Source organism: Corythoichthys intestinalis, chromosome 1, assembly GCF_030265065.1.
Source record: "Corythoichthys intestinalis isolate RoL2023-P3 chromosome 1, ASM3026506v1, whole genome shotgun sequence".
NCBI classification, from domain to species: domain Eukaryota; kingdom Metazoa; phylum Chordata; class Actinopteri; order Syngnathiformes; family Syngnathidae; genus Corythoichthys; species Corythoichthys intestinalis.
The window spans coordinates 42,597,014-42,623,770 of NC_080395.1; the positions used below are offsets into that span (position 1 = coordinate 42,597,014).

Genomic DNA, 26,757 nt, shown 5'->3' on the forward strand with positions numbered 1-26,757 from the left:
CTAGGGAGCAGTGCTGAACTTCTAATGCGCTTCGTATGCGCATGTAGCAAACAGAAGAAGTCAAAAGTCGGTCGTCGACAAAGAAGAGCCGCCATTGAATGGCTCTTTTTTAACAGTTCGATCTGAACAAAATTGAGGCTTTGGCTGATGTTTTGATGAGAACAATGACTCGTAAAAGGAGTTTCGTTTGGGATTACTTTAAAGACATGTCTAACGAATTGGCTATGTGCCTCTTGTGTAGAATTGTGTTGATCAAAAACGAAAAAGGAAGCACCACAAGATTGTTGAGGCATCTACGGAGTCAACATTCAGCCGAGGCTGCCAAAGCAGCTAAAGGAGAAGGCCGGAGAAGGCCGTTTGTCCCAAACACCGAACAACAGCCCATGGAAATTGACGACGCACAAGGTACTGTTTGAGTTAGGTGTCGAGAACGGAACTGTTTTTGCCCCAACTTAATCACTGGAATCAGTTCGTTGAAATGATTCGAGAAAAAGATTCAGACGCGGAATCGTCCCAATGCTTCAGTTCAGACAGGTTCACGCTCACTTACCGCGGGACGGTGGCCAAAACGTTTGGATAATTTCTCTTATTTTTAATAAATACAATAATAGTTAGAAGTAATTAATGGTACTTTAATATCGGTGTTATTAACGCAGTATTAAAAACAGAAAAACTATGTTTTTGTTATCAAGACCTTATAGGTCTGATACGTTATAGCTACTTGAATTATGATTTATACAGAAAATGAAACGCACAAAAACATTGCTCAGTGGCATTTATTAATTGCTAAATTTTGCATCTTAAATTTAATCTTTTATTGGGCTAGTGATTATTTTTTTGTTAAAGGTTAGCTTCATAAAAACTTGGCGTCCACATACGTGGACGTCATATTTTAAGTCATTTAGGCCACAATATCAACTACTCTAGTACAAGTACATGATTCAAAATATGTCCTTATATATGAATGAATGAATGAAATTTTAAATTAATAAAATGCTAATGAAAATGAATAAAACCAGAAATATAATGGTTATCACTAGAGGTGGGAATCTTGGGCCACCTAACGATTCGATTACGATTCAGAGGTTACGATTCGATTATAAATCGATTACTGATGCCCCCCCCCCCCCAATCTCCAGTTTGCCAGATAAAAAAATGCTAACCCCCAACCCCCCCGGCAGGCGTGCTTATCACAGCAAACTAACTTCATTAATAGAACTCATTTAGCTAGTTTAAAAGATGTGTTTTCATTCTTAGCGAACGACACTTCAGTCATCCTTAGTGTCAGGTAAGAAAATAGGAATACATTAGCGATGCGCTGAAATAAACGAAATATGAGGAAAAATAGAGGCTAAAGCTGTAACTAATTTTTTAACTGCATACCTAACTATCTTCTTAATTATTCTTCCAAAGTGGAGGTGGAGCTTGAGGAGGGAGAGTCCGACGTCATTGCCCCTGCAAAACAAGCTGAAATTGATTCTGCACTAAAGGGTATCCTTGTAGATGTACAGGAAGGTGAGCCTATTGAGGAAAGCCTGGCAGAATCAGACAAAGTGATGGTCCAAGCAGCGCTCCCATCAAGTGGTAAATCCAAATATAACAGCTTAATATGGGAACATTTTAAGCATTTGGCTGAGTTGAAAGCTGCAAAGTGTTTGATTTGCAAGAAGATCATCAAATGCCCCCAGGACAAGAGCAGCAACTTGTTCCGACACATGTCAGAGAGCCACCCAGAGGTGAATCTGAAAGCAGACAAAACTGTGAATGAAGCCAACGTCGATTCCGATGTGGATGTTAACCCCATGGCGAACGGGGTAGAATTTATGGAAGAAAAACGGGATAAAGAAAAAGTCCAAGTTGAAAATCCGCTCCATTCAAAGAATACATGCCAACGTCGCAGCTCCATCTGGAAACATTTTCGAATTCTGGACAATTTGGATGGTGCTCAATGTTTGATTTGCAAAAAGAAGCTTAAGTGCCCGGATGGCAAGACCAGCAACCTGCATCGACACATGGCAAAGAGACACCCAGAGGTGCACCGGTCAGGGGGCAAGGCACCCGAGCAAACAACACCTAATTCATCCTCGCACACTTCCAATGTTGATCTGGAGACCTGTCCGACAGAAGTAACGGACAATGGAGCAATTTCAGGTAAGAGTTCATTTTCAACCTGGGTACTGTACAGGGTTTCCCAAAGGCACCCTTCAATTAACCTTGGGTGTTCAATTGGTTTCATTATTTTTTTTAATTGTTTTTTTAGCTGTAGCTGACAATCAAAACAACAATTTGGGTTTTTTTGGGGGGGGGGGGGGGGGGCAAAATGTAAATCTAGCTATCAGTTACTCAATAAATAATTTCATGAGAATTCCTCTTATTTTTTTTTTTTTTTTATGTGTAGTTGCTCCTTTGTATTTCGGCAGACAGCACAAATAGGGGAGAGAAAAAATATTTTAGTCAAGACATTTTTTCACTTTATTCAAGGACAGAAATAGCTGTTACTTTTGTTTAGCACTTAACTTTTTTTATCTTGTCTTTAGTTTTTTTTCTTGTTGTTATTTTCACCTTTTAAAAAAGTAAAAGAAAAAAAAAATATCAAAGATTTCCTACCTTCACCCAACAAAGACGTTAGTCCAGTGGTTCTTAACCTTGTTAAAAAGTACGTAACTCCACGGGTTTCACGTGTGCATTCAGCGAACCCTTCGAAATTTAATAATGTTTTTTTTTTTTTTCCAAATTCAAAACCGATATAGCTAAGCGATATAGCAAGCAAATTCTCGTTGAAATTTTTTCAAATTTCAAATTTACCACATATAAATTTGGTGTTTTGCAGTTAGTTTTCATGTTGGAAATTTAAATTTTCTTGTCTACATTCTTTTATTTTATATTTATTTATCTTACTTTTAATCGGTCCTCTTCAGCTGCTTAGACACGGCGAATAGGAATCTGAGTGTCCTTTAGTCTAAACAGCTTTAAAGTGCCTGTGACAGCATAAAAACATCATAAATAGCATTATTATGTGAATTAAAATCATATTTTGAGATGATTCGACTATTTACAACCATTTGGCAAAGCGCAGATGACAAAAAATTAGTTTTTTAATCTGCCGTTTAGCCCTGCCTCTCATTGTTGCGCTCTAGCGTCCCCAGCTGGAAGATGACGTCGGCAGGTCACGATTTCTGCTGATTTAGAATTCAGCCCATTGAGGGGGAAGATTCAGAACGAGGATTCAGTCTTTGTACTCCAATATTTTTACAGGATATTATTTTTACATATTTTTCCCCAATTGCTGAATAAATGGTATGGTCATGACAAATAACAGTCTTGTGCTAAATGGAATATGAAATATTAAAAATGCATCTATTCAGTATGACAGGGCAAAATTACTGCATAATGGTCAAAACTGCCGACTTCTTTACCTCCCGAATGGTATTATGTGCCACCGGAGTTAGTCCGGCTTTTGTCAATGGCCTGCCCCGGCTTCAGAGACGGAGGAAAGAGCGTAAACAAAACAGAGGGCGTGACAGCTAGCCAACGTACTAACCCGAACCGAGCCGGAACCTAACCGTTCCAAACTTTTTCGCTTTTGGAAAACAAAAATCACACAAAACTGCCCCGACTCACGTCACACACGGCACCGGTGTTGATTGTCTTCACCGATCGGCCAGCCCCCGCGGTAAGCAAGTTTCGGCTTGTCATTCTCATGCTGCGGGCAGGAGTGTTTGTTGCCGGGGAAGCAGCAGGAGAATGACCGCCGAGCGGCTGTTCCAATCTTCGGCTTTTGAAAATGAAAAAGTCACACAAAACTATCCCGACTCATGTCACACAACGTGGCGAGAGTGACAGCCTTCACTGATCGGCCAGCCCCCGGCGGGGAACAGGTTTCGGTTTGTCATTTCCCTTGCTGTGGGCAGGAGTGCTTGTTGCTGGGGACGCAGCTGGAGAATGACCGCCGGACAAACTGGCTGACGTCGGAGGAGCGCGTAGCTGCCCAAGCCAAGCCGAGGATAGGTTTATTATACTTCCTCATATCAAGTTTGAGTCAACCTTCCACTGTGTCTCTTCCCATTAGATATAGGGCTAGGAGTTAGAAAACCTAGTCTAAAACAACACTTGGTCTTTAGTCAGAGTAAGAAAATAGGGCCGTGTTTGTCTTAACTTTCACCGAACCCCTTAGACTTACTCACCGAAACCCTGGGGTTCAATCGAACCCAGGTTAAGAACCACTGTGTTAGTCGTTTCCCGAGACAGTCGGCCTGTCTGTGATATTTGAAGGAAAATCTTAAATCTTATTGAAAAATAGTTGGTTGCAGTTTATAAATATTAGTGCAATCCTTTTGGTTCAGTATGTGTGAAAGCATTTCCCATTAGTTATTGTATCATATAATTATTATTTCAGATGTGCTCAAGGTTTCAAGGGTAACTGCAGCAGAGAGACGTATTTACAGAAGGGAGCGGGAGTTGATTGAAGCTTTGAGGAGGACGCAGAAGGAGGAGGCAAAGGCTCTGGAACATCAGAAGGAGCTCATCGAAAGTTTGCGGGCAGTCAACGCCAGAGAGGCCGCCGCGGAGAAAAAGGAAATCGAGTCCCTCAGGAAAGCGCAGCAGGAGGAAGCCAAAGACTTAATGAGACAGAGAGAAGAGTTAGAGACACAAAGGGCTGAGCAGCGGACGAAATGGGAGGAGCTGGAGCAGGAACGAAATCGGTTGCTCTTGCTTTCCAACGAACCTAAACATTAAACCTTGGTTTCCCACCAAAAATAAGCAGTTTTTTTTCCTTTAAACGTACCATTGTGTACAACTGCAAGCCCTTGATAATGATAACATACTACTCACAAAAGGCTCTATATTCAGATTTTGGGTACAGTGGTGGGTCGTGCCTCGTGCATTTTACATCTAGGCCTTCAGTGATGTCCCACTTAGTCTGATTTGAATAAATCACCCCCATAATACCATCATTTATTACAGGACAAATTAAGAAATAATATTCAGGAACACACCTGTGCACTACTGGCATCTCCTCATTTGTAAAAATCTTGCATCAGCAACTTAAACGTATCACTATGCGTCGTAAAGCCAACCTGCATCAAATAACCCGAAATCATCATCATATATTTATGTCAGGCCGTCAGAGCAGGCTTTGCTGGCCCTGACAGTACACCTAGGCTTGCCACCCGTCCCTTGAAATACGGAATTGTTCCGTAATTGGGAATTAAAAGTTGCGTTCCGTATTGAACCAACACGGAACTCAGTTTATTCCGTATTTCACAATTGTCCCATGGGGCGACCCGCGGCTCCGGCGGCGCGCCCAGCCCATGCAGGTCTGGCACAGACAAACACACACCTGCGCTCATGAGTGAACACTGAGCCAACAATAATGAACGAAAACGGCAGGAGATATTAAAGACAGCAAGATAGTTATCTGCCTGCCCGCTGCTGTCTGCCCTGCACTGCACTCCACTTCCGGGTTCGTTGCCTAGTTACATCGCTCGCTTTGCTCAGTGCACCGCCCCACGCATTTTCAAAACAAAGATGTCTTCAACACCAGACGCTAGGGACACCCCACCTCATCCTCAAAAGAGGAAACGTCTACAAAAAATAGACTGGAGTGGGAAGACTCGGGTAACCCGTGGCTCGATAGAGTCACTGATGATGATTATAAAGCGAACTGCAAGGCAGGCAGGAAAGTTTTTGCACTGTCTCACGGAGGTGTAAAACAGCATGCTGGAGGGGACCTCGACAAACGGAATATAAGATCCCAGAAGAGCCTTCGTCACAATTCTTTGTACCTGAAACATCCCCTGAGCTTGATTTGGTATGTTATTATGCTCTTGTATATGGATAACATATAGGCTATATTTATATTTACCCTCATACATCTTGCATTGATGGGAGCATAGCTAGGCTATTTCAGTTGCTACTATGGTTAATTATTTTCAGGAATGTTTTTTTTTTTTTTTTTTTTTTTTTTTTTTTTTTTTTTTTTTTTTTTTTTTTTGAAACATGCATTTCTTATCAATCAATATGGAATGAATTTATGTACTCATAAAGAACATCTTATTTTGTTATGCTAACTAATGATCCTCATTTGGAATTATTCCTAATAGATTAACAGCAAATAAACACTGATTAAATAGTCCTACTGCGAATATATACTATCTATTGATTGATTAATAGTGATACCAAAATTAAAGAAATAGTTTGACATCATCCCACTCCTACGCTCTAAATTACTGCAGCTGAGGTGACACAGGTATAGCCAGAGCTACAATAGTGCTGACTGTGGACATATGCTCAATCAGATGATTTTATGTGATTCTAAAATGGTGAAGAAAATGACTTTGGGGAGAACAAAGCAAGAGGCACTGTTGAAACAAGTCCTGGGTCTAAAGGCAGTGGGTGGTGTGCTCAAGATCTTAACATCACCCATCCCATTCTCCATACAGACTGATGCCTCGAATAAATTGAGCAGGAAGATGTTTCCCCTTGCTGTCCAGTACTTCAGTCCAGAGTCTGGGGTCACCAACAAAATGCTGGACTTCATGGAGAATGCTTGCCTGGTACACCAGACTCACCGCTGTTCCAGCAATTGAGTCTGGCTACCATTCAGCGGATACAATTTCCAGGGCGGAGCAAGCCACAGCAAACAGACAGCAGGGTGGACCAATCAGCAACGGGCAAACGTGACGTTAGTAAAACGACGAGGGCAGGACGAGGGACTTGCGCGCGGAAGTAAACATACGAGGAGAGCCGAGTTTATTCAACATGGCTAGCGCGAGACAGACTGTTGTCAATGACTCGTGCCGATGTGTTTTTGGTAAGTTAAAACTGATTTTACCGTGGATTGGAACATATTGTCGGCTCTCCTGTTCACCATCTGTGTTGTTGTGGAAATGACTTTCGACGCGCAAGAGTGACGTTGCTCGTTAAGAACACGTCACGCAAATAAACGAATCTGATTTGTTGATTGATTTTGTACCTGCTCGAGAGGCCGTTAATGGGCTGGTTCCCAGACTTTTCTCTCAGTGTTTGAAAAATACATGGAGAACAGTCTGGCCGTGCCAGGCAAGGAGAATGCAGACGAGTCAGCTGCTGGAAGTTAGCTTTCCTGGAACATTCCCTTAAGAAATTTGGCTTGTCAGTGGGTCACGTGACCGGATTCAGTGCCGACAACACAAATGTTAATTACGATATTCTTAACTTTGTTTTCACTAACCTGCAGGGGGGGAAAACTGTCTGCTGAAAGGAAACTGCCATGCCCCATAGTGCACAATACAATTTTCTCATCTAAAAATAGATACATTTCTATGCATTTTTGGAGTTTTGGGGATGCCCCTTTTTTTTCGCCTGTAAGGCTTTGGGCGCGTGGGGGGCGTCCCTTATTTCTATTTCTGAAAAGTGGCAACCCTAAGTACACCCTGCCTTTCTGCAAGTAAATTTCTAGCTTCTAGTTTAATTTTAGGCTCATCTTGAAATGTTCACCCAAATATTGAAACGTACGGATTCTTGCTCACATATATTTTACACTGTCAGAGAGTGGGACCTGAACCCACATTCATTCTACTGGTTGATGAACGAAAAACCTGATTGAGGCTTTATTCAATTTTCCAGGGTCAAAATTCAAATGCTGTCCCCTGTCACCTCAAGAAGATGTAGTTTTAACGTAAGACGATTTAGTTTTGGAGTACAATAAACTTTTGTGCTGTTTTCCGTTTTTCTATCAAATAAAGTCCCACTATTGTTCATTACGTTGTCAATTTTTGTCTTTTAAATAAAGTTCCACATTGTTCACTATGAGGTTCGTGTACAACGACACTACGCATGCGCAAACCCTTAAACCATTCCCCGATTTGTTTTTCACAGGATCAATTTTGCGGAAAATGCCCTTCTTTGATGGCACAATTAATAATTAATGCCCGTATGGTTTCACTCTGTAGCCAGGAATTGAGTACTAAACCTGACATTTGAATCCGTATGTACTGGAGGTGGAAGGCGTCTATGCAAAGGATCGTGCCTAAAAGACTACAACCAGGGAAACACTTTTTCCGTATTGGGGATGAAGATGGCTGACAGTGGATCCGTCCCAGCGAAAAGATGCGATTCTGGCAATCTTTCCTCTGTAAGTATGGACACTATTTCAGCGCTGACCGAGTTGGACGACCTGGAGAGAGTTTATCAGCAACTCTGTGTAGAAGAGGTTCGTGGAAATGACACAAATGACATTTATTCACAATGAAATGCACGCTTGACGTGTCAATTAACTGAGTAATGCTAGGTGAACTTCCGTGTGTGGATAGTAAACACGTACGTTTTTTGCTTCGTAATATTTTGACAATCATGCAGGAGAAAGGTAGCTGGACTGTTGTGTGGCTACTGCCGAATCCACACGGTTAAATCATTACATAGTAGTACAAAGAAAATAGATTGGCAGCTCAAGTTTACCCTTCTCACGTATGTCTAAATAAAATATGTTTATAATGTAGTGCACGTCTACACGACAACAACCAACAAAATATAAATCGGGAGCCCTCCCACTCCTAGTCGGATTGGACGTCTATCGCCGTCCTTCAAACAACCCTTTCAGGATTCAAAAGTTTACATTTAAAGTGCGCACGACAGGACAAAAAAAAAAGTCTTAAATATAGCATTATTATGTGAATTAGAATAATATTTTGAGATGATTCGACTGTATACAACAATTTGGCAAAACGCAGATGACAAGAAATTTTTTAATCTGCCGGTTAGCCACGCCTATTATTATAGGGCTCGAGCTTCAGCCCATTGAGGGGGAATTATTCGGAACGAGGAAAATGCGACGAACAGAGCCGCAAAATGTCATTGTTTCAGTCTCTCTACTCCAATATGTTTACAGGATATTCTTTTTATCCAAGTATTTTCCCCAATAGCTAAATAAATGGCATGGTCATGACAAATAAGTCTTGTGCTAAATGGAATATGAATTAATAAAAATGCATTTATTCAGTACGACATGGCAAAATTACTCCATAATGGTCAAAACTGTTGACTTCACCTTTACTTTCGCACCTCCCGAACGCTATTTTATGTCACCGTAGTTAGTCGGGCTTTTGTCATTTCCCTGCCCCCGGCTTCGGAGAATGTAAACAAACCAAGAGGCGTGACAGCAAGCCAACATGCTAACCCGAACCGAGTAATGTTTCAAAGTCTTCAAAGCGAAAAATCACACGTCTAGCCCGGATCATTTCACACGGCAGCGGGGTTGTCGGTTGTCTTCGCCATGTCAAGCATGGGGGTGGAAACATCATGCTTTGGGGCTGTTTTTCTACAAAGGGACCAGGACGACTGATCTGTGTAAAGGAAAGAATGAATACGGCCATGTATCGAGAGATTTTGAGTGAAAATCTACTTCCATCAGCAAGGGCATTGAAGATGAGACGTGGCTGGGTCTTTCAGCATGACAATGATCCCAAACACACACCCAGGGCAACAAAGGAGTGGCTTCGTAAGAAGCATTTCAAGGTCCTGGAGTGGCCTAGCCAGTTTCCAGATCTCAACCCCATAGAAAATCTTTGGAGGGAGTTGAAAGTCTGTGTTGCCACACGACAGCCCCAAAACATCACTGCTCTAGAGGAGATCTGCATGGAGGAATGGGCCAAAATACCAGCAACAGTGTGTGAAAAGCTTGTGGAGAGTTACAGAAAATGTTTGGCCTCCATTATTGCCAACAAAGGGCACATAACAAAGTATTGAGATGAACTTTTGATATTGACCAAATACTTATTTTCCACCATGATTTGCAAATACATTTTTAAAAAATCAAACAACCTGATTTTTTTCCCACATTCTGTCTATCATGGTTGAGGTTTACCCATGTTGACAATTACAGGCCTCTCTAATATTTTCAAGTAGGAGAACTTGCACAATTAGTGGTTGACAAAATACTTATTAGCCCCACTGTACCTTAAATAGCACCAAGAAATGGTAGGAGACAAAGCGCTGGAGAATTCTGATGTGGCTATCGATGTGTCCTGATCTAAATCCCATTGAACGCCTATGGAGAAATCTCAAAATTGCTGTTGCAAGAAGGCACCCTTCAAATCTGAAAGACCTGGAGTTTGCAAAAGAAGAGTGCTTCAAAATTCCATATCAGAGCTGCACGAAACTTGTTGATAGTTATAGGAAGCAATCGCTTTCTGTTATTTCTTCTAAAGGATGCACAACCAAATATTAAGTTGAAGGTGCCAACAATTTTGTCCAGCCCATTTTTTGCATTCTGTGTAAAATTGTGTACAGTTTGGCTTTTCTCTTCAGCTTTTTGTGTTTTTCCAATGCAAATCCAAAAAATAAACACATTCATACTGACAACATTTGTAATTGCATTAATGTCTTGGAGAAACTGCATATTGTCTGAAAAAAATCCAGGGGTGCCAATAATTTCGTCCATGACTGTATCCATTCCTCTCAATCTTGGAAAAGTCAATTTGGAATTTAAGGGTTTTGAGTGAAAAGCAGGAACGGAACATAGCGGCGGGTCGCACAAGGGCCCAGGCCTCAATGTAGCCAGGTTTTCGGGGATAAAAGGGGCACAGGTGTGTGAGGATATAAGTGTCTAAATTTGTCTGGCAGCACCCCTCAATCCCGGTCACATTTGTTCCAGCACTGGGTATAAGCATGGTAACAGAATGGATTAAACTCTTAAATCAGTGTACTATTGTACTTTTGTAACATTTGCCCTTTGTAACTGCTCACGTTCTGTTGTTTCTTTTGGGTTTGGTTTAGAAAGCAGTGGAGGTTGAACTTGACCGGCTGGTGGCACAGGAGGGAACCATTCACACAAAGATGTTGGCACTCCAAAGGATGGGGTAAAATTTTCAGTCATATATCCTTTTCACGATTATTTACTGCCAATCGCAAGACTACTTAGAAGCTCTGAATTCATTTACTTATGGAAAAGTGAGCTAACATGACCTGCGGTACTTATGTATTTCTCAGGCCCAACCTCCAGTTGATCGGTGGAGATGCCAGCCAGCTGTCTGGCATGATCACATTCACCTGCAGCCTAGCAGAGAATGTCAGCCGCAAAGTCCGACAGCTAGACTTGGCAAAGGTATGAATCTCTAACTCACATAAGCAATTTATTTGGGTCGATCCATCAGGATTTGTATTTATTTTAAAGGGACATAGTATAAATAACACTCATGTGAAAGACAGTTCTTCAAAGTATTTAAATATGTGAATGGTATATTTCTTAGACCTCTGATAATGGAGAAAATAGTCTTTCAACACATAAAATTACTAACACAGCTATTTTGTGGCACGCACATACATGTAATGTACACACACTGATAGACTCAAACACAGGTGTATTGGACAATGGTTATCAATTATGCCACACGGAGGGATATCTGGAATACTTGCATTAGACTGGCTAAAAGCCAGCTAGCGTTGATAAAATGTCTGATTGCACTCTGGGTGGTCACTGCTTGGAAACCCTTTTTTTATGTTCTCCTTTGTTACACATCAGAAAAAATGTAATTCTGTATTTTTTCAATTTATTAATATTATTACAACTCATGGTGAAGGTGTTGGGTGTCCTTTTAATTCTTTTGTTTACACTTTTTTAATCTATTGTAGATAACAAGCTCAGACAGGTGATCGAAATGACTGTCTTAAATTAATATCTTAGTAGATTTTAAAGATTTTGACTTATGATTTCCTAGACACGGCTGTACAACGTCATCCAGCGTGCCGATGACATCCTAGATTTGAAGTTCTGCACCGACGGCGTCCAAACAGCTCTGCGGAATGAAGATTACGAACAGGCTGCTGCCCATATCCATAGATACCTTTCCCTGGATCAGTCGGTCATTGAGCTCAGCCGACAGGGAGATGAAAGTATGTTGAATAATTCCCTGGTTAACGCTATAAACCCAGTGGCTGCTACTGACGGCAATAGAGGTCCATTTCATGTTGACTAGGAGGACTAGCAGCAATTATTCGCTGCCATCCCTGCCAGTAAACATGGATAGGAGGTATATCACCATCATCGGTATATCATTGCCTATGAGTTTGGGGGAAAACTGTTCAAACTTTGCTATAAAAACCACAAAAAGTGAAAATGAAACTCCTCAACTCATTTCAATGTAGTTCCTTGGCAATAAGATACTACAAGATGGCAATTAATCACCTATTTTAATATATAATAACATAATAATTCTCAGTTTTGAATGGCACTCTCGAATTTGGCCACAGGTAGCACGGCGGATGCCAATCTCCTCCTGCTGCAGGAGGCTGAGCAGAAACTGAAGGTCATTGTGGCTGATAAGTTGGATGAAGCTGTGGCTGCCGTGGACCTGGCGCAGGTGGAGAGGTTTTTCAAGATCTTCCCCTTGCTGGGCCTCCACGAGCAAGGCCTTGCCCGCTTTGGACAGTATCTATGCAGTCAGGTCAGTAAAGAACAAGGGGACTGTAAAGGTGTAAATGCCTCACACCCACTGTCATACACAGCTTGCTTCCAAAGCAGAAGAGAACCTGATTTTAGCAACAGGAGGAGATTTGGGCGAAAAAAGAGCTCCTCTCATATTCGCAGATACGCTGACGTTATTGCTCGAAGGTGAGAAAACATAATTGATACCTTGTTGTATATCTTGTTGTAAGGAATACCATAATTTTTGAAGAACTGTACTTGTATAAGTCACACCGGCCAAAACATTCAAAATGAAGAGGGAAAAAAAACACCATAAGTCGTACTTGAGTATAAGTTGCTTTAAGGGGAAATTTACTCTATCATAGACCGAAACAAACCATGTGCATTATTGGAGTAACAATAAATTGAAGAACAACAACCTAAATACCCGTCTGTTTAAGGGAACATCGGACTTAAAGACTTAAAGGCTCTAATAAGCCACAATTGTTCTCTTTTATTAAAATATGGTATAAACACATAAAATATTGAAATTGATTTAAAAATCTATAATATTTAGTACACGTTTTGACCTACGGAGGGCGCCATGTTTTATGTGCGCAATGGAGGCTCGAGATGATGACGTAGATTGTCACTGTCACTAGAGGAACACTAATGGGTTACTCCAATTCCTTCTACGCGGCGAGACGTCCAACACATGTGCACATCGGTTAAAACTGGCGAATACTTACTATTTGTGTTTTTATTGAGTCTTTTATTACCTTTTCATTGCCTCAAAATGCTTTTTGCATGTGTTTCCCTCTCAAACTTTTAAGCATTGTGTTTTCTTGTGTTAGCTTTAAAGCAGATTGTTGATCTGTTGAACACATTAGTCACATAGCATATTTAAACCACCCTTATTTGATATTACTACATTGTAGTATTTTCTTAAGGCATCTTTAGTATGTTCTGTCTGTATTCATCTAAACAAAAGAAGCTGAAAATGCACGGTAGTACTTCGGTGTAAAATTCGTCTCTTGGTGATGTTTCGCCGGTGAAGCGCATTTTGGCAGAACAGTTTTTTTTTTACTCTCATCTGGTCCCGTCTTTCATGTTCATTTTGCTTTTGCTACTCGTTTTGTGAAATATCGGCAGTGCCATCTTGCTCATTAATGTTCCTCTCGAGTTCAAATTGAAAGGGTTGAACAGATGACATGTTGATGTCACTAGAGTCATACTCTGGAAGCCCGGCAGCGTAACCATGTGCCAACAACAATGGCTACCTACTCGTTAAACTTAATTTTACAAATTGTATAAAAACTTAAACATCAAGAGGGGTTTCAATATCAAATTATTTTAACTCATAATAACGTTCATCTTTTAAGAACAACTAGTCTTTCTATCCATGGATCCCTTTAACAGAATTTATAAAGTTATTCTACTGCATGTATAACTATTAGCTGAAACAACATAACATCTTTACCAAACTCTGTATCTCACTGGAAATCATCACCAAATCCATTTACGTCATCATCTTTGGTATCATTTCTGAACAACTTTGCCAACTCCGGAGCCCACCTGAAGCAACTTCTTGCAGCATATATAAAACAAACTTGAGCTTACGTCGCAGACCCAGCCAAATTGGGGGGGAAAAATGGAATTATACTCCACAAAATGCAGTATAGAGGACCCTCATGATACGAGTAGGATTCATTCCACGACCAATGTCATAACGTGAATGTGAATTAAGAAATAATGGAACCCCAGTTAATACATGCAACACTTCCCAAGACTACTAATAAATAATAATTTAAGGCATTAATTTTAAGACTAAATAATATAGAAAATATGTTAAAAGTATAAAAACATTATTTATATTCCATAAGGACTGACGTTTCATAGCGACATAACGAAAGTGCGAGCCAGCCGAGCAGGAGGGGAGAGAGAACGGGCGGCCATACATGCACCATAACATTAAAAGAAACCCTGGCATGACATGAACAAAACAATTTTTTTTTTGTGTAGGTCCACTGGGGGACATGGTTAATGGTTGTGTTGGTAATGATAATGTGGTCAACAGATCAACATGGTTAATGCTCACTTGTAAGCACAAATGATTCAGAAGTACTTCAATACAAGATTGTATCACCAGCGACCACAAGGTTGAGCGGCTGGTGGGAAGATGGGGGATTCTGTTGATGTGAGATGCCCGTATGTCACCTGGTAGGATGCCGAGGCAGTCTGTTATGCCACGTTAGAGAGATATTTTTCAGGACTTTGCTCATATGGTGAAAATTTGCTAGCATAATGAAACAAATTTTCTCTGGTGATGACTCTCGTATCTTTAAAAACCGGGACGGTGAGGTGCTCATGTCCACTGTACTTAAAGAGGCATCGCTACTCGCAATTGTTGATGTAAAGGTTTTCAGTAATTGCTTCCATGATCATTTCATGTTCTTTTCTTTGCCCCTCAAAAAACTCTGAAAACCTCTCCTTTAATCCAAGGTGCTTTCTCTCCTCATGCACAAACATACTTGTTGCGTAAGTCACTTGTTACGATAAAACCGTATTTGAAGTGCGACCCTTAGTATTGACAGTGAAAAGAAATTTCCTTTTTTCTTCTTCTATCTAGAGGCTCAGGCCAAGGTCATTTTTCAAAGTACAAAGCCCTTCAAACTCTAACAATCATTACAAATGAAATTATACATATTATTGTGCCTTCCTGTGTGGCCTGCTTACAAATGCCTCACTGATCGCAACCAGGCCAGGGCCCAGGGGTTAGGGACCACTGCTGTATATTATATTAACCACACCTTGACATTGCAGGCATCGCTCGTGTTGTTGAGACCCATCAGCCTATCGTAGAGACCTATTACGGTCCAGGCCACCTTTACACACTCATCACTCACTTGCAGCAGGAGTGTGACCAACAGACCCAAAAGATAGTTGACAAGTTCATGCAGCAAAGAGGATACCTCGGCAAAGTATGTATTTGAATGATAATGAGGGTTAATGGTGTATGATATGATACTTTCTGGATGCTGGGTGTAGTTTCAGATTGTCCAGAGCAGTATGATGAAAAGTGCGCCCGGGGAGCGGATCGAGCCCAGGTATGGCAGGCAATAGGTTATAATAGGTATTTTCCAATGTTTTAAACTGTTTAATACATAAGTGTTTATATAATTGCAAAATGGCTAAACTTGGTGTCATTGAAGAACGGTTGTAGTCCGCGTGTCCACGGTGTGTCAAAGTCACAACACGCATTGTCAATGCTGACGAGATTCTCACAAACACCCGCTCCACTGATGGCCAATCAGAGAAAAGCGAATTCAAATTACATAGTCAAATATATATTAACCCTTTCAGGGATAGTGGTCATTACAATGGACCTCTATTCAAAAGTTATCATTATCTCAATTCTTTCACTGCCAGTCCAGGTCAGAGAGTGTGTGTTGTGGTCCTTAGTGAAGAGTAAACCTCTATTGACAGCAGTACGGATCCAATCCATTTCAACTGGCAGAGGCCCCTTCCAGTTAAAATGTCTTGGACTTCTATAGACCCTACTCACCTACGTCACAAAATGGGCGTGTCGCTGTTTCCGGCCGCCATATTGTACCTCTTTTTCAGACCTATTCTCATTGTTTTCAATTAGTCGAGCAAGTTATAGAGCAATTCATGGAAGCCCCGGTGTTATCTGACGCTGTAAACTCATTGGATCCGTTGCATAAAAGGCGTTACGTGGAAAAGCTTCAGTTTATCCATTCGCCAGATCCGTATTTGATGCCTAAATCGATGTTTTTCGACCCGCTGGCTTCGCCTGTCATCTGATATCCTGATATTTACAACTATCTTGTCCACACAAAATCAGCCTATTCTCACGAAAGTTTGAAAAACTTTAAGAGCTTGGAGGCTTATAAATGCTACGTTGCTGGTTGGGTGAAACAGGTCCTCGTACACGAAAATTCGGCAGGAATCTTGTGCTCGGAAGGTGAGTTACGAAATTTTCAATTCAAAATCTTTTGTTCTTGCTAACATCCACTGTCAAGTCTAATGTATTTCATGTCATTTGTCAATGGAGCTAGGGCTTTTAATGTTTATATGGTTTAGCGATAGCACTCACTACATACATACGTGTATGTTGTCGGCGATTAGCCTAGCAATGATCTTAATTGTGGTTGTCAGCCCAAAACCCTCTAAATATATATTAAATGCATCTTACCAGATATAAAATGACTACTACATAATCTGTGGTAGTCGTTTGGAGCCCAGTTTTCTCGTCGAATTGCAGCAGTCAATCGCGGTCTCCTCTTCGGGTCTCTCGGAATACGGTAAAAATTCAAGTCTCTCCGTCTATCTTCTCTGTTTTTGCAACCGACCGCCACACACGACTTCACCATTTTGATTATTAATGTTAACGAGCAGAAAAACACGCCATAATAGGAGGAATTTACGAAGCGCTAATGCATTAACGTGGCTAGTATCCGGACAACATGGCACGGGGGCGTGGCTGTGACGTCACGTGAGTAGGGTCTATTGCTGTCAATGGCTGCCAAATACCGTAGTTAATCTATGTGAGGTCACAAGAGATTTATAAAACAAAATAAATAAATGCAGTTCCCGGAGCAAAATACAGTATCCAGTGACGTGCGGTCAGGGGAGGCAGGTGAGGCAGAGCCTCACCTGTCATCATGACAAAAAAATAATTATAGCATCAAATTTATATTAATATTTGTCCATTGCTCTTTATTTATGACTCATTTCAAACATTTTTTATAGTCAAAATCGCTGAATTTGCCTATTTCCTGTTCAAATAAAGAAATGAAACGAGAGGTGCAGCAGCAACGAGTAAAGCCTCACCTCTGATTGCGCAATCCTTAACAAACTGGGTTGATACATGGAATTGGAGCGTGCTGGTTGCCGTACATCTGCATGTCGCCATTATAATGTTTCCAGATACGTTTATTTGACCTGATTTTCCTCAGTCTGGCTAATGTCTTTAACCCTTAAAGTTTAATGTTTGTTAGCGACATAATTAGTTTTGCTGATGGGAAATAAAACCGCAGTGAAAAGACACAGGCTGCGGCAGATAGTACTCTGCCGCACTGCAAGGGGGCGTACGTGAAACTGGACTTTCCGTTAAAAGTGGACGCGGTTAACACAACGCCGGAGCTAAAAGGTTTGCTTCAAACTACGGGACAGAGGATAACTCGCGCTTTTCAAACGGACTGGTACACCCGAAAAGACTGTCTATGTGGCTGTCCTTCGAAAAATCGCCTTTGCTGCTTTCCCCGCCTTTTCTTCTCAACTTGTGCCAATGTCTGGACTAACACGAGATATTGTGACATTAAAAAACTACCACGAAGCCTCAGCAAACATGAGAGCTCAACCACTCACATTCAAAGCCTGTTTGCTTTAAAAACTTTTGGAAGCTCAAGGATCGATTTGGCTTTGACGAACAGCGGAAGCTCAACGGTAGCATCCTCAAAAGCTAAGGTAAAGAAAAGAGTTTGAAAGACCTCATTAATGCAACCTGCATCCTAGCTAAACAGGAGTTAACATTTCGTGGTAACGATGAGCGTGTAGCTCTTCTAAAAGTGGCATATATGTAGAACGATTACATGGTTTTGCTGAGAAAGATGAAAGGTTAGCTAGACATTTGGACACATCCACTGTGTTTTCTGGCATGTCAAATAGAACACAGAACGATGTAATTGAAGCAATCCTCTCCATTGAGGCGGAGAGATTTTTTTTTTTAAAGTAAAGGAAAATAAGGAGGACTTTTACTAAAAGGGCGTAGGTTTGCATAGGGACGGTAGGGACATAACACTACCAACTTTTCAGCATGCTAAAATTGTCCCCACCAACTTTTAAGCAACCTTACCTTTTTTGCATGATATAATGTTCAGTTATATAGAGAATTTAGATCTTTCAATAGTTCCATATGTTGTAAGGATGGAATTGACCCTACCATTATTAAGTGAATTATTTTCACTATGTTTATGTTTGCTAATAAAAACCAGACATTTATTCAGGAAGTTTTCAAAATGTTTCTTTAGTATTTTTTGAAAACAAAGGTTTGAATTGAACAGTGTATCATCTAAACCAATGCACGTAAAAGTTATTATCAGTAGATAAGGATTTATTTTGCATTGATCATTTTGCCTATTAATTAATTAGGTTCATATACATTAGAAATGTGGCCCTTTGCCCCCTTCATCCAATCTGTTTGGTCTAATTAATGTCCCGTCCCCAGCAAAAAGTGTACCTACATGCAGGTTATGCTGTTATATCGTCCCTACGAATGTTGAGACAAAACCTATGCCCTTCCAAAGTAATGCCGGTTTTTGTGGTGAAGGACAGGCGCAAGACCACAAACAGTTTTCATTTCAATCTTATTAAAAAAAAAAAAAAAAAAAAAAAAAAAAGAGCTTGGACCAAGAAAAATACAATAGAATATTTAAAAACTAAATTTTGGCCTTAAATAAAATATTATTTGTTTTTCTTTTCACACTTTTTGTTTAGCAATCTGTAATAAATTGATTAAAGTTCCAGAATTAAAAGTTTTAAAAACAACTGAATATTTCACTAAAGGTCAGAATTGAATTCTGTGGTTTTGTACACCACTCTTTACTCTCATTTATGTTGCATTAATTATAGAATGGTGATGGCCAACACATTGAGGGTGTAGAGCAAATGCATGTTATTTTCTTACTTTTACGTATCGATAATATGTACCGTGTGTGCCTGTTTTGTGAAGAATGCTGATGAGATATGAAATAACCAGTAGCCAATTGAATAAGCTACCCTTTTTGGTTTATATATTTGGAAATCTGACACTAAAGGAGTCAGTGCCTCACCAACCATGAACCTCACTGCACGTCACTGCAGTATGCAGAGGTCACACTTACTTGAATTTGTACATTCTTCATTTATTTTTAAAATTAATTCCAATTTGTGTTCAATTATTATATTGAAGTTTTCATTTCTTTAATTATATACATATATATATATATATATATTATTAATTCACATGGCTTTTTTGATTTGCGTTTTTATCCGTTACTATTTCGCTGGAGTTTTTCCCCCCCAAATGCATTAATTCATTAATTTTATTTTAAATTGTTTATGTATTTGTGTTATTGCCCATAGCAAAATACGTGTGGGGAGCACTAATAACAATTAGTTTTCAAATGGAGGCTGCAAAATATCATCTCGCAGGCCACAATTGGGCTTTGGATAGCAGGTTTGAGACCCCTGACCTATATGAATGTAATTAAAAACATTTAAGAAAAAAAAATCAGTTCATGCATGAAAGGGGTAATGAAAAAAAGCTCATGTAGCAGATTGAAAAATGACATTCTGGGCACTTTTAATGCGCATTTTTGTGCAAACCTGGTAAAATAGCATCTAGGTAATAAATAATGTAAAAAATAAAAAACATTTTGTGCCACTTTAGTATTCTAGTTATGATTACTATTACAATTACTGTGTCTCTACTTTTAATAGAGAGTTGGACCCAGTATTGGCCGAAGTCACTTTAATGAATGCGAGGGCAGAGCTTTACCTGCGATTCTTGCGCCGACGTATAATGGCCGACTTTGAAGTGGGAGACCCGCAGAGCATCACGCCAGGTAAGTTACATGCGAATTTGATGTCTGCGTGTGACATTCAAAATGTAGTTATTTGGAATTTGTGTGTGTTTGTCTATCAGAACATAATCAGAATGTGGAGAAGCTGCTTAAACACTGCGTGCTAAGCAGGAACATGCAGGAGCTTATTGGATACTACATTCCAATGGAGGAATACTACATGAGAGAGTCTGTCAACAAGGTCCACTATTTGGTTTTATTTCAATTTTACACATTATGTATATGTGCAGAGTGTAGAGACAAGGGGTTTAAAAAAAAAAAAAAAAAACCTTCCCAAGCAAAATAACTATATAATTTGATTACCACTGCCCACTTGTACATGCAGCCCAAATTCAGGTTAAAGAGACTGTAGGGAGTTTGTCACTTTTTTACTCACGACTGCCACCTCCCGCATAACTGCAGCTCATGCATGGCGCGCATGCTTTTACGAGCATGAACATCAAGCAGCGTTTGGCCCATCAAAACAGTACTAGAAATGTAGAAACGGTTACTAGCAAGTCTCAAGTGGTAATTGGAGTTCCACTTGTATAGCGCCTTTCCACCTTTAAGGCACTCAAAGTGCTTTAACACTATATCCTCGTCTACCTATTGACACAGCACCAGGAGCAAAAGTGTCTTGCGCAAGGATAGTTAGACGAGTTCAAAAGGGTGGAGAATCGAACCCATCTACTCTACCTCTGAGTTACGCCACCCACCAAAGTAGCGGATTAGAAAAGTGTTTTGCCATGCGGAGACTAGGCAGAGGCTTGGTGAAACAGCGGGAGGTGCACAAGTACGTGTTTGACCTGAGTGGTCGTCCCAAAGTCTCTCTATAGAAGGTAAGAAAAAGGGCTTTTTGGGTAGGGTTGGGCATCGCTTGAATTTGAATCTGATTCCACGTTTTGATTCCTGTTCAAAACGATTCTCAATTCAGAGTCTTTTAATAGGCAGGGTTAAAAAAAATTTTATAGTTTGTAATAATTTAACTTCTCGATTATTTTTTAATTTATATAAACTTACAAATAACTATGAATTTCTCACAGGGCTATTTTTAACTTTCATATAAATATCAATCTTTGAGCTCGAATATGATAAAGTTTCTTTTCACAGGAGTGCACTTTCACAAAGATGTTTATTTTTCAAAAGAAAACATTTACACATATTCTTTTGCCTATATTTTAGAGTGTCTTATGCTGCAGGCATTTTTACATGCTATTGAGCTTCCACTCACGGGCTAACCTGGTGCATAATATAAAACAAACAAACAAAAAACAGCTTGTAAAACCCAGTCCAGATTGGTAGCGGGTACAGTATAAAATCAGAAACACTTTTTGTAGAGGAAAATGATCATGTCTGCCTTCTCAGGCATTAAGCGTGAGCGTTCTGGACAGCTAGAGTCTCCTGCAGTGGAAAACACAAGTTCACTGGGTGTAGATGAAGCTTGAACGCCCAAATATGAGAAAGCGAGAAAAAGTCGCAAATATTACGTAGGGTAAGGTAACTGTGAACCCCTGCACACTTTACATACATGTACCTTACCTGGGAGCTACGACGAAGCATTAGTATAAATTAGGGCTGTCAAGCAATTAATTTTTAAAATCTTTCTGTTAATAGGATCCAAGGTTAGAAAGACTTGTAGTTCTTAAAAGATAAATTTGAGTGATTGAAATACACCACAAGGTGTCAATGGCGAGTTTTAAATTAATTAGAGATCTAGCCAAAGCAAAGTCTGAGTAAGTTTTATGTGTATTTTGCATAGCTATTTTGATTAGGAATGCCAATTGTCTTTGCATTGAGCGCTTTTTGTGAACATTATTTTTTTGAGCGATAGGAATATTTGTTGTGCTTTCACTAAATGATACTGTAGCGATTTAACTGTTCCACCCAAATGCATGATGGGAAGTTGGGCAACCATGACTGTCAGTGGTGGCTCAAAGTGGTATAGAGTATGTTCTGCATTGAGTTCAATTAAGCGTGTTAAGAAAAAGATTGTCTCCTTTCATTCTTCCCCACGTCGTTCACCACAATACTTATATTTATTGTGAAAGAGTTGCCAAAGCTTAAGCCAATTAAAGGCGCGGTCCAATGAACGCCTGTGTCCACTCGCATTTCTCTGCCTTTTTGCTCTCAATGTGCTAAAACGGTGTCATTGTAAACTGTTTCAGGCAAAACATGAACGGGTCATTCCGTGCATGCGTTAATTGTGTCAAATATTTTAACGTGATTAATTTTAAAAATTAATTACCGCCCGTTAACGCGATAAATTTGACAGCCCTAGTATGAATTTTTCTATTGATTATAATTTTATGTAGATGAGGCAAAATAATAAGGCTTTCCTTATTTATAAAACCGCTTCTAAATCAAAAAATGATTTTAATACTGTTGATTTTAACATTGGCGGCAACGCACTACGTAAAGTACGTAGCTGCTTATATAGCTACATTAGCTCGGTGTAATAATGTGACTTATTCTCATACTATTCCATCCATATCTACTGCTTAATCCGGGGTCGGGCCACGGGGGCAGCAGAAGAGAAATGTAATTTATTGTTTTACTTACCTGGTTCTGACTGGTTGGAGGACCAGCGCAGCATGTCAAATATGCGGGACTCAGCTATGCACTACTCTGCACTTGTTCCGGGAGCATCGGATTGTTAGTCCCAGATGCTCGATGGCCAACCCTATTTTTGGGGCAGTCTCAGTTAAAATGCCAGGGATCTGTGTACTCATCAGGGCATTGGTGGAACATAAATGAAGTAGAAAAGTATTTTAAATAGTCACATTTAAAACACTTAAAACACTTTTTGGGGCACTTATAGGAAAAGACCAGAAATTGACCTTCATGGGAAATATGGTTTCTCAAAAAATCTAAATACTGCCTATCAATGTGACCAAAGTCTTGTTTTTTCTGTTATAGTAATATATTATTTATACTAGTTTTTTTTCTTTTTCAGGCGGTTACAATGGACACATATGAGAAAGGTCTGCTGACATCCAGCATGGTGGATGACTGTTTCTATATTGTAAAGAAGTGCATCAGTCGAGCTCTCTCCAGCTCAAGCATCGACTGCCTTTGCGCCATGATCAACCATGCCAACTCGGTGCTCGAGTCCGACTTCAGGTTCGCGCATCTGAAATGCTCTAGATAGACTATGGCTTGCCATTTGACCTGTCTGTCCTTCACCTGCCAGGGAGGTGTTGTACAACAAGCTGAGGCAGGGTTTCCCTGCCACCACCCTGCAGGACATCCAGCGCGGTGTCAGCAGTGCAGTCAGTCTGATGCAGAGCAGCTTGCAGCAGGGCAAGTTCAACACAGAGTTCAACATTGAGAGCGCTGAAAACGCCAAGGCTGCTTTTTTGGTGAGGTCAACACACACATTGGCCGCCACTGACAGCGATAGATCAGCCAAATTTGCTTTAAAAATGAGCTGGTTTTGCAATAACCACACGTAACTTTGGCATATTATCACTTATAACACTCAAGTTAAGGAAAACGCATTAACAAGCTTCCTACCTCCAAATCAGCTTTAATGCTTTTATTAAATAAGTAATTGGCTGACATTGACGGCGCTAGATGTCCAATTCATTTGGACGGTAAGGGCTGGCAGCGATCAAACAATAATTTTGTCTCCTACTCGAAATCTTCCTGACTATGTGTGAAATCCGTGGATTTTAGGTAACTCTCAATAATGCCGAAGTGTGCAGTGAGAACATCTCCACGTTAAAGAGGAACCTTGAGGTAACATTCATCACAGTGTGCCTCGGTTCCCCAAGTATTCTTCTGCTTAATATCGTGTTTGGGGTATGTGCAGAAAGACTGCGCCAAGTTGTTCAGTCAAGGGTCGAGTTCCGGTGACCGAGCCAAGATTGAGAGCTGCTTGTCCGACCTCGTCAGCACATCTACAAAGTTTAAGGACCTTTTGCAGGTTGGAGTCACAAAACCTCACATTTGGTGCATATTCTAATAGATGCGTAGATGTTCCAAAGCTCAACTTTGCATGCTTAGGAGGGCCTAACTGAGCTGAACACGACAGCCATCAAGCCTCAAGTCAAACCCTGGATCAGCGGCTTCCTGTCCATCTCGCACAACATAGAGGAGGTCACACAATCGCTTGCGGTCTTGGCTTGTCCTTGAAGTATTCCCACAACCGCCGCTGTTTTTTACAGGAGGAGTTTAATGACTACGAAGCAAACGACCCCTGGGTACAGCAGCTCATTGTCAACTTGGAGCAGCTTATGGCTGAGTTCAAGGTACTTTGCATGCTGTTGGACATTACCATCCATGCTCCAAAAATTTCAAGTTTCCCAGAATTCGCATTAGGCTTCAATTTAAAAAAAAAAAAAAAAAAAAAAAAAAAAAAAACTTCCACTTTGTCTTATCCCCTAGTCAACTCTCTCGCCTGTTATCTACGACACGTTGACCAGCCTGATGACCAGCCTGATAGCCATCGAGATGGAGAAGACAGTTCTCAAGTGCTCATTCAGCAGGGTGAGGAATAGGCATGCCAAAATGTCCTATAAGTCTTGCTAATTTTATGTAGATATAACTTAAATTATTAAGAAAACTTAAGTAACTTGATATTTTGAGTATCCCTAACCCATTTGCTCAAGTAAACAGTGTTAATTTAATCAAATGAGTTAAGTGCTGTAACGATTAAACAATTAACTAGAGTAATTCGATTAAAAAAAAGCTTCGAATGAAATTTTGCTGCTTCAAGGATTCATTAAATTATAGTGGCATCATAGTGGTTTGTTTTGAAATTGTTTGCATTTTGTTTTATTGATTGGGGTAGATACGCTGCACTCTAGTGGCAATAGTGAATGTGACAACTCATTTAACATGACTGAATCCACCTACTCCCTGTTAAGACCAACATAAGGCAAGTTTTTGTTTGAGCTAATATGTTTTTTTATGCAATTAGTAATTTAGTTCATAGGTATGTTTAGCAGTTTTTTGTGGGAATATGTGTCTGAACGATTGGTTTCAAAAGTGAGCATTTTATAGCATTTAAGCTAGCGGAGTTTTGCATGTGTTGCTTGTGCGACCCCCCCCCCCCCCCCCCCCAAAAAAAAAAAAAAGCATTTGAAGCTAAACACTTTGGGAGAGCAATCATTTCTAAATACAAATAAATAACAAATGATCCTTGTAGCGCTCCTCATGCCTCCTAGCATGCACTGCGCCACTACAAATGTCATTCACGTTCAAAGTTTATTTTAAAATCCAAATATTGCTCTTGTGAAATGAAAGTGCAATTCTGCATAGTTTGAAGAAACACTCAGGAATTGTATTTTGTACTCACATTTACACTAATGCTCTTTTGAAAGTGTAATTTTAGCAAGCCAAAATAAATATTATTGCAAGCATAAACACTTTTGTTTTAAATCTCCTAAAATTTGTTCTAAAAACGTATTAAATGTTCGTAATCTGATTATTCGAACTGATAGATTAATCGATTACCTGAATAATTGATAGCTGCCCTAAATGAGTTTCATTATATGGAATTACTAATTTTATAGACACAAAAATTTAATTTCTAAGTAAAATGTATTTGAAATGTTAAGTTGTGTGAATTTGAAATAGGAAGTTGTAGAATCTTGCTTGGATTAGTTTCTTATATATGTACTTGAACTTAAGTGCAGTTTACTTAAATATAATGGCCGGTATACGTCAAATATAATTTCACATTTTACAAGACCACCAACTACCAATGTTTGACAAAGTAAAGATTCGATTAAATTATTGCTATAACAATGTCTTCAAATAGCTCATTGGTGAAAGTGAAACAAAAGATATAGTTTGATACAATTCAATTAAAATGTGCAGTAAATTCTTTGAAGCTAACGTTTACGTCATTCATTTTGGATATCTCTTATCCTCAAGGGCGTAGGTTTGCATGGGGACGGTAGGGACACAACACCACCAACCTTTAGGGATGCTCAAATTGTCACCAACCACCCACCAACTTTTAAGCAACCTTATTTGTATTATATAATGAGATCAGTTGTATAGGTAATTTAGATTGTTTTCCCATAAGTTGTAAGGATAGAATTGACCCTAGATTATGTTCAGACTTATATTTACCCCCTTTCACTTGCTGAATGTGCTGGTCCATTTTTCTCCCCTTCAAACGCACGTTTGATTGGCTGATGACTAGAACCCCCACATTCACACAATCCCAACAGAAATACATGTCGACATACCGCCTCCTCCGCCCCCTTTGGAGAGGAGGAATATTAGAAGTTTTTTTCCGGCCAGCAGCAGCCACTTTAAGTAATGTAAAAAGACATCAATGTTGTGAAGGTGGGGAACACACCACTAATTTTGCAACTGAAAGTCCGACCTGCATCAGAGTTAGGATAACATTATACATAACTTGCTAACCTGTAAAACTCGAGTAGAAAGCTGTTCAGTGACGTGTTTTCTTGTACATTTTCTACTGTTAACGTTAATCCGACTGTGCATTTTGTACATTTATTCCCTAATAAAAATGTATGTATTTTCTATCTCTTATCATTAAAAAATATTTTTATTTGCAGCCGATGCACATTTTTTTAATACCATACACCATATTGATAGCAGTGCTCAATTTTTTTTTTTTTAAATAGGTACCGTTACTGTTGTGTTATATAGCTAGTTGATATCACATCTGGTACAGTATTTTGTTTGTCTTCCCCATTTTATACAACTGTTCAAAGAGTAACAACTCCTACAAAATGACAAAAACAAAAACAGGTGCAATCTTTGTGTTGT

The 26,757-nt window shown here is 39.8% G+C and overlaps 2 protein-coding genes across 2 annotated transcripts in view; both read left to right on the forward strand.

Moving 5' to 3' along the window:
• The first annotated feature begins 41 nt into the window (after positions 1-41).
• On the forward strand, positions 42-5,952 carry LOC130920339 (uncharacterized). Its single transcript, XM_057843479.1, has 3 exons — positions 42-405; positions 1,414-2,151; positions 4,397-5,952. The coding sequence occupies exons 1-3, from the start codon at positions 156-158 to the stop codon at positions 4,735-4,737; spliced, it is 1,329 nt and encodes a 442-aa protein (XP_057699462.1). The 5' UTR covers positions 42-155; the 3' UTR covers positions 4,738-5,952.
• Positions 5,953-7,828: 1,876 nt separating this feature from the next.
• Positions 7,829-26,757, forward strand: part of cog4 (component of oligomeric golgi complex 4) — a 47,774-nt gene continuing 28,845 nt past the window's right edge. Inside the window, exons 1-17 of the mRNA XM_057831374.1 lie at positions 7,829-8,194; positions 10,756-10,838; positions 10,969-11,083; positions 11,697-11,871; positions 12,229-12,422; positions 12,484-12,589; positions 15,206-15,363; positions 15,431-15,489; positions 19,886-20,010; positions 20,091-20,209; positions 22,961-23,127; positions 23,198-23,366; positions 23,683-23,745; positions 23,819-23,932; positions 24,013-24,105; positions 24,174-24,257; positions 24,394-24,495. Of these exons, the coding sequence (XP_057687357.1) occupies positions 8,054-8,194; positions 10,756-10,838; positions 10,969-11,083; positions 11,697-11,871; positions 12,229-12,422; positions 12,484-12,589; positions 15,206-15,363; positions 15,431-15,489; positions 19,886-20,010; positions 20,091-20,209; positions 22,961-23,127; positions 23,198-23,366; positions 23,683-23,745; positions 23,819-23,932; positions 24,013-24,105; positions 24,174-24,257; positions 24,394-24,495 (2,067 nt within the window). The 5' untranslated portion in view covers positions 7,829-8,053. The remainder of the gene's footprint in view (positions 8,195-10,755; positions 10,839-10,968; positions 11,084-11,696; positions 11,872-12,228; positions 12,423-12,483; positions 12,590-15,205; positions 15,364-15,430; positions 15,490-19,885; positions 20,011-20,090; positions 20,210-22,960; positions 23,128-23,197; positions 23,367-23,682; positions 23,746-23,818; positions 23,933-24,012; positions 24,106-24,173; positions 24,258-24,393; positions 24,496-26,757) is intronic.

Coding starts and splice junctions, on each gene's coding strand:
- LOC130920339 (XM_057843479.1), top strand. CDS start 156: ATGAGAACAATGACTCGTAAAAGGAGTTTCGTTTGGGATTACTTTAAA. Junction 406..1,413: donor GGAAATTGACGACGCACAAG/GTACTGTTTGAG, acceptor ATTCTTCCAAAG/TGGAGGTGGAGCTTGAGGAG. Junction 2,152..4,396: donor GGACAATGGAGCAATTTCAG/GTAAGAGTTCAT, acceptor TTATTATTTCAG/ATGTGCTCAAGGTTTCAAGG.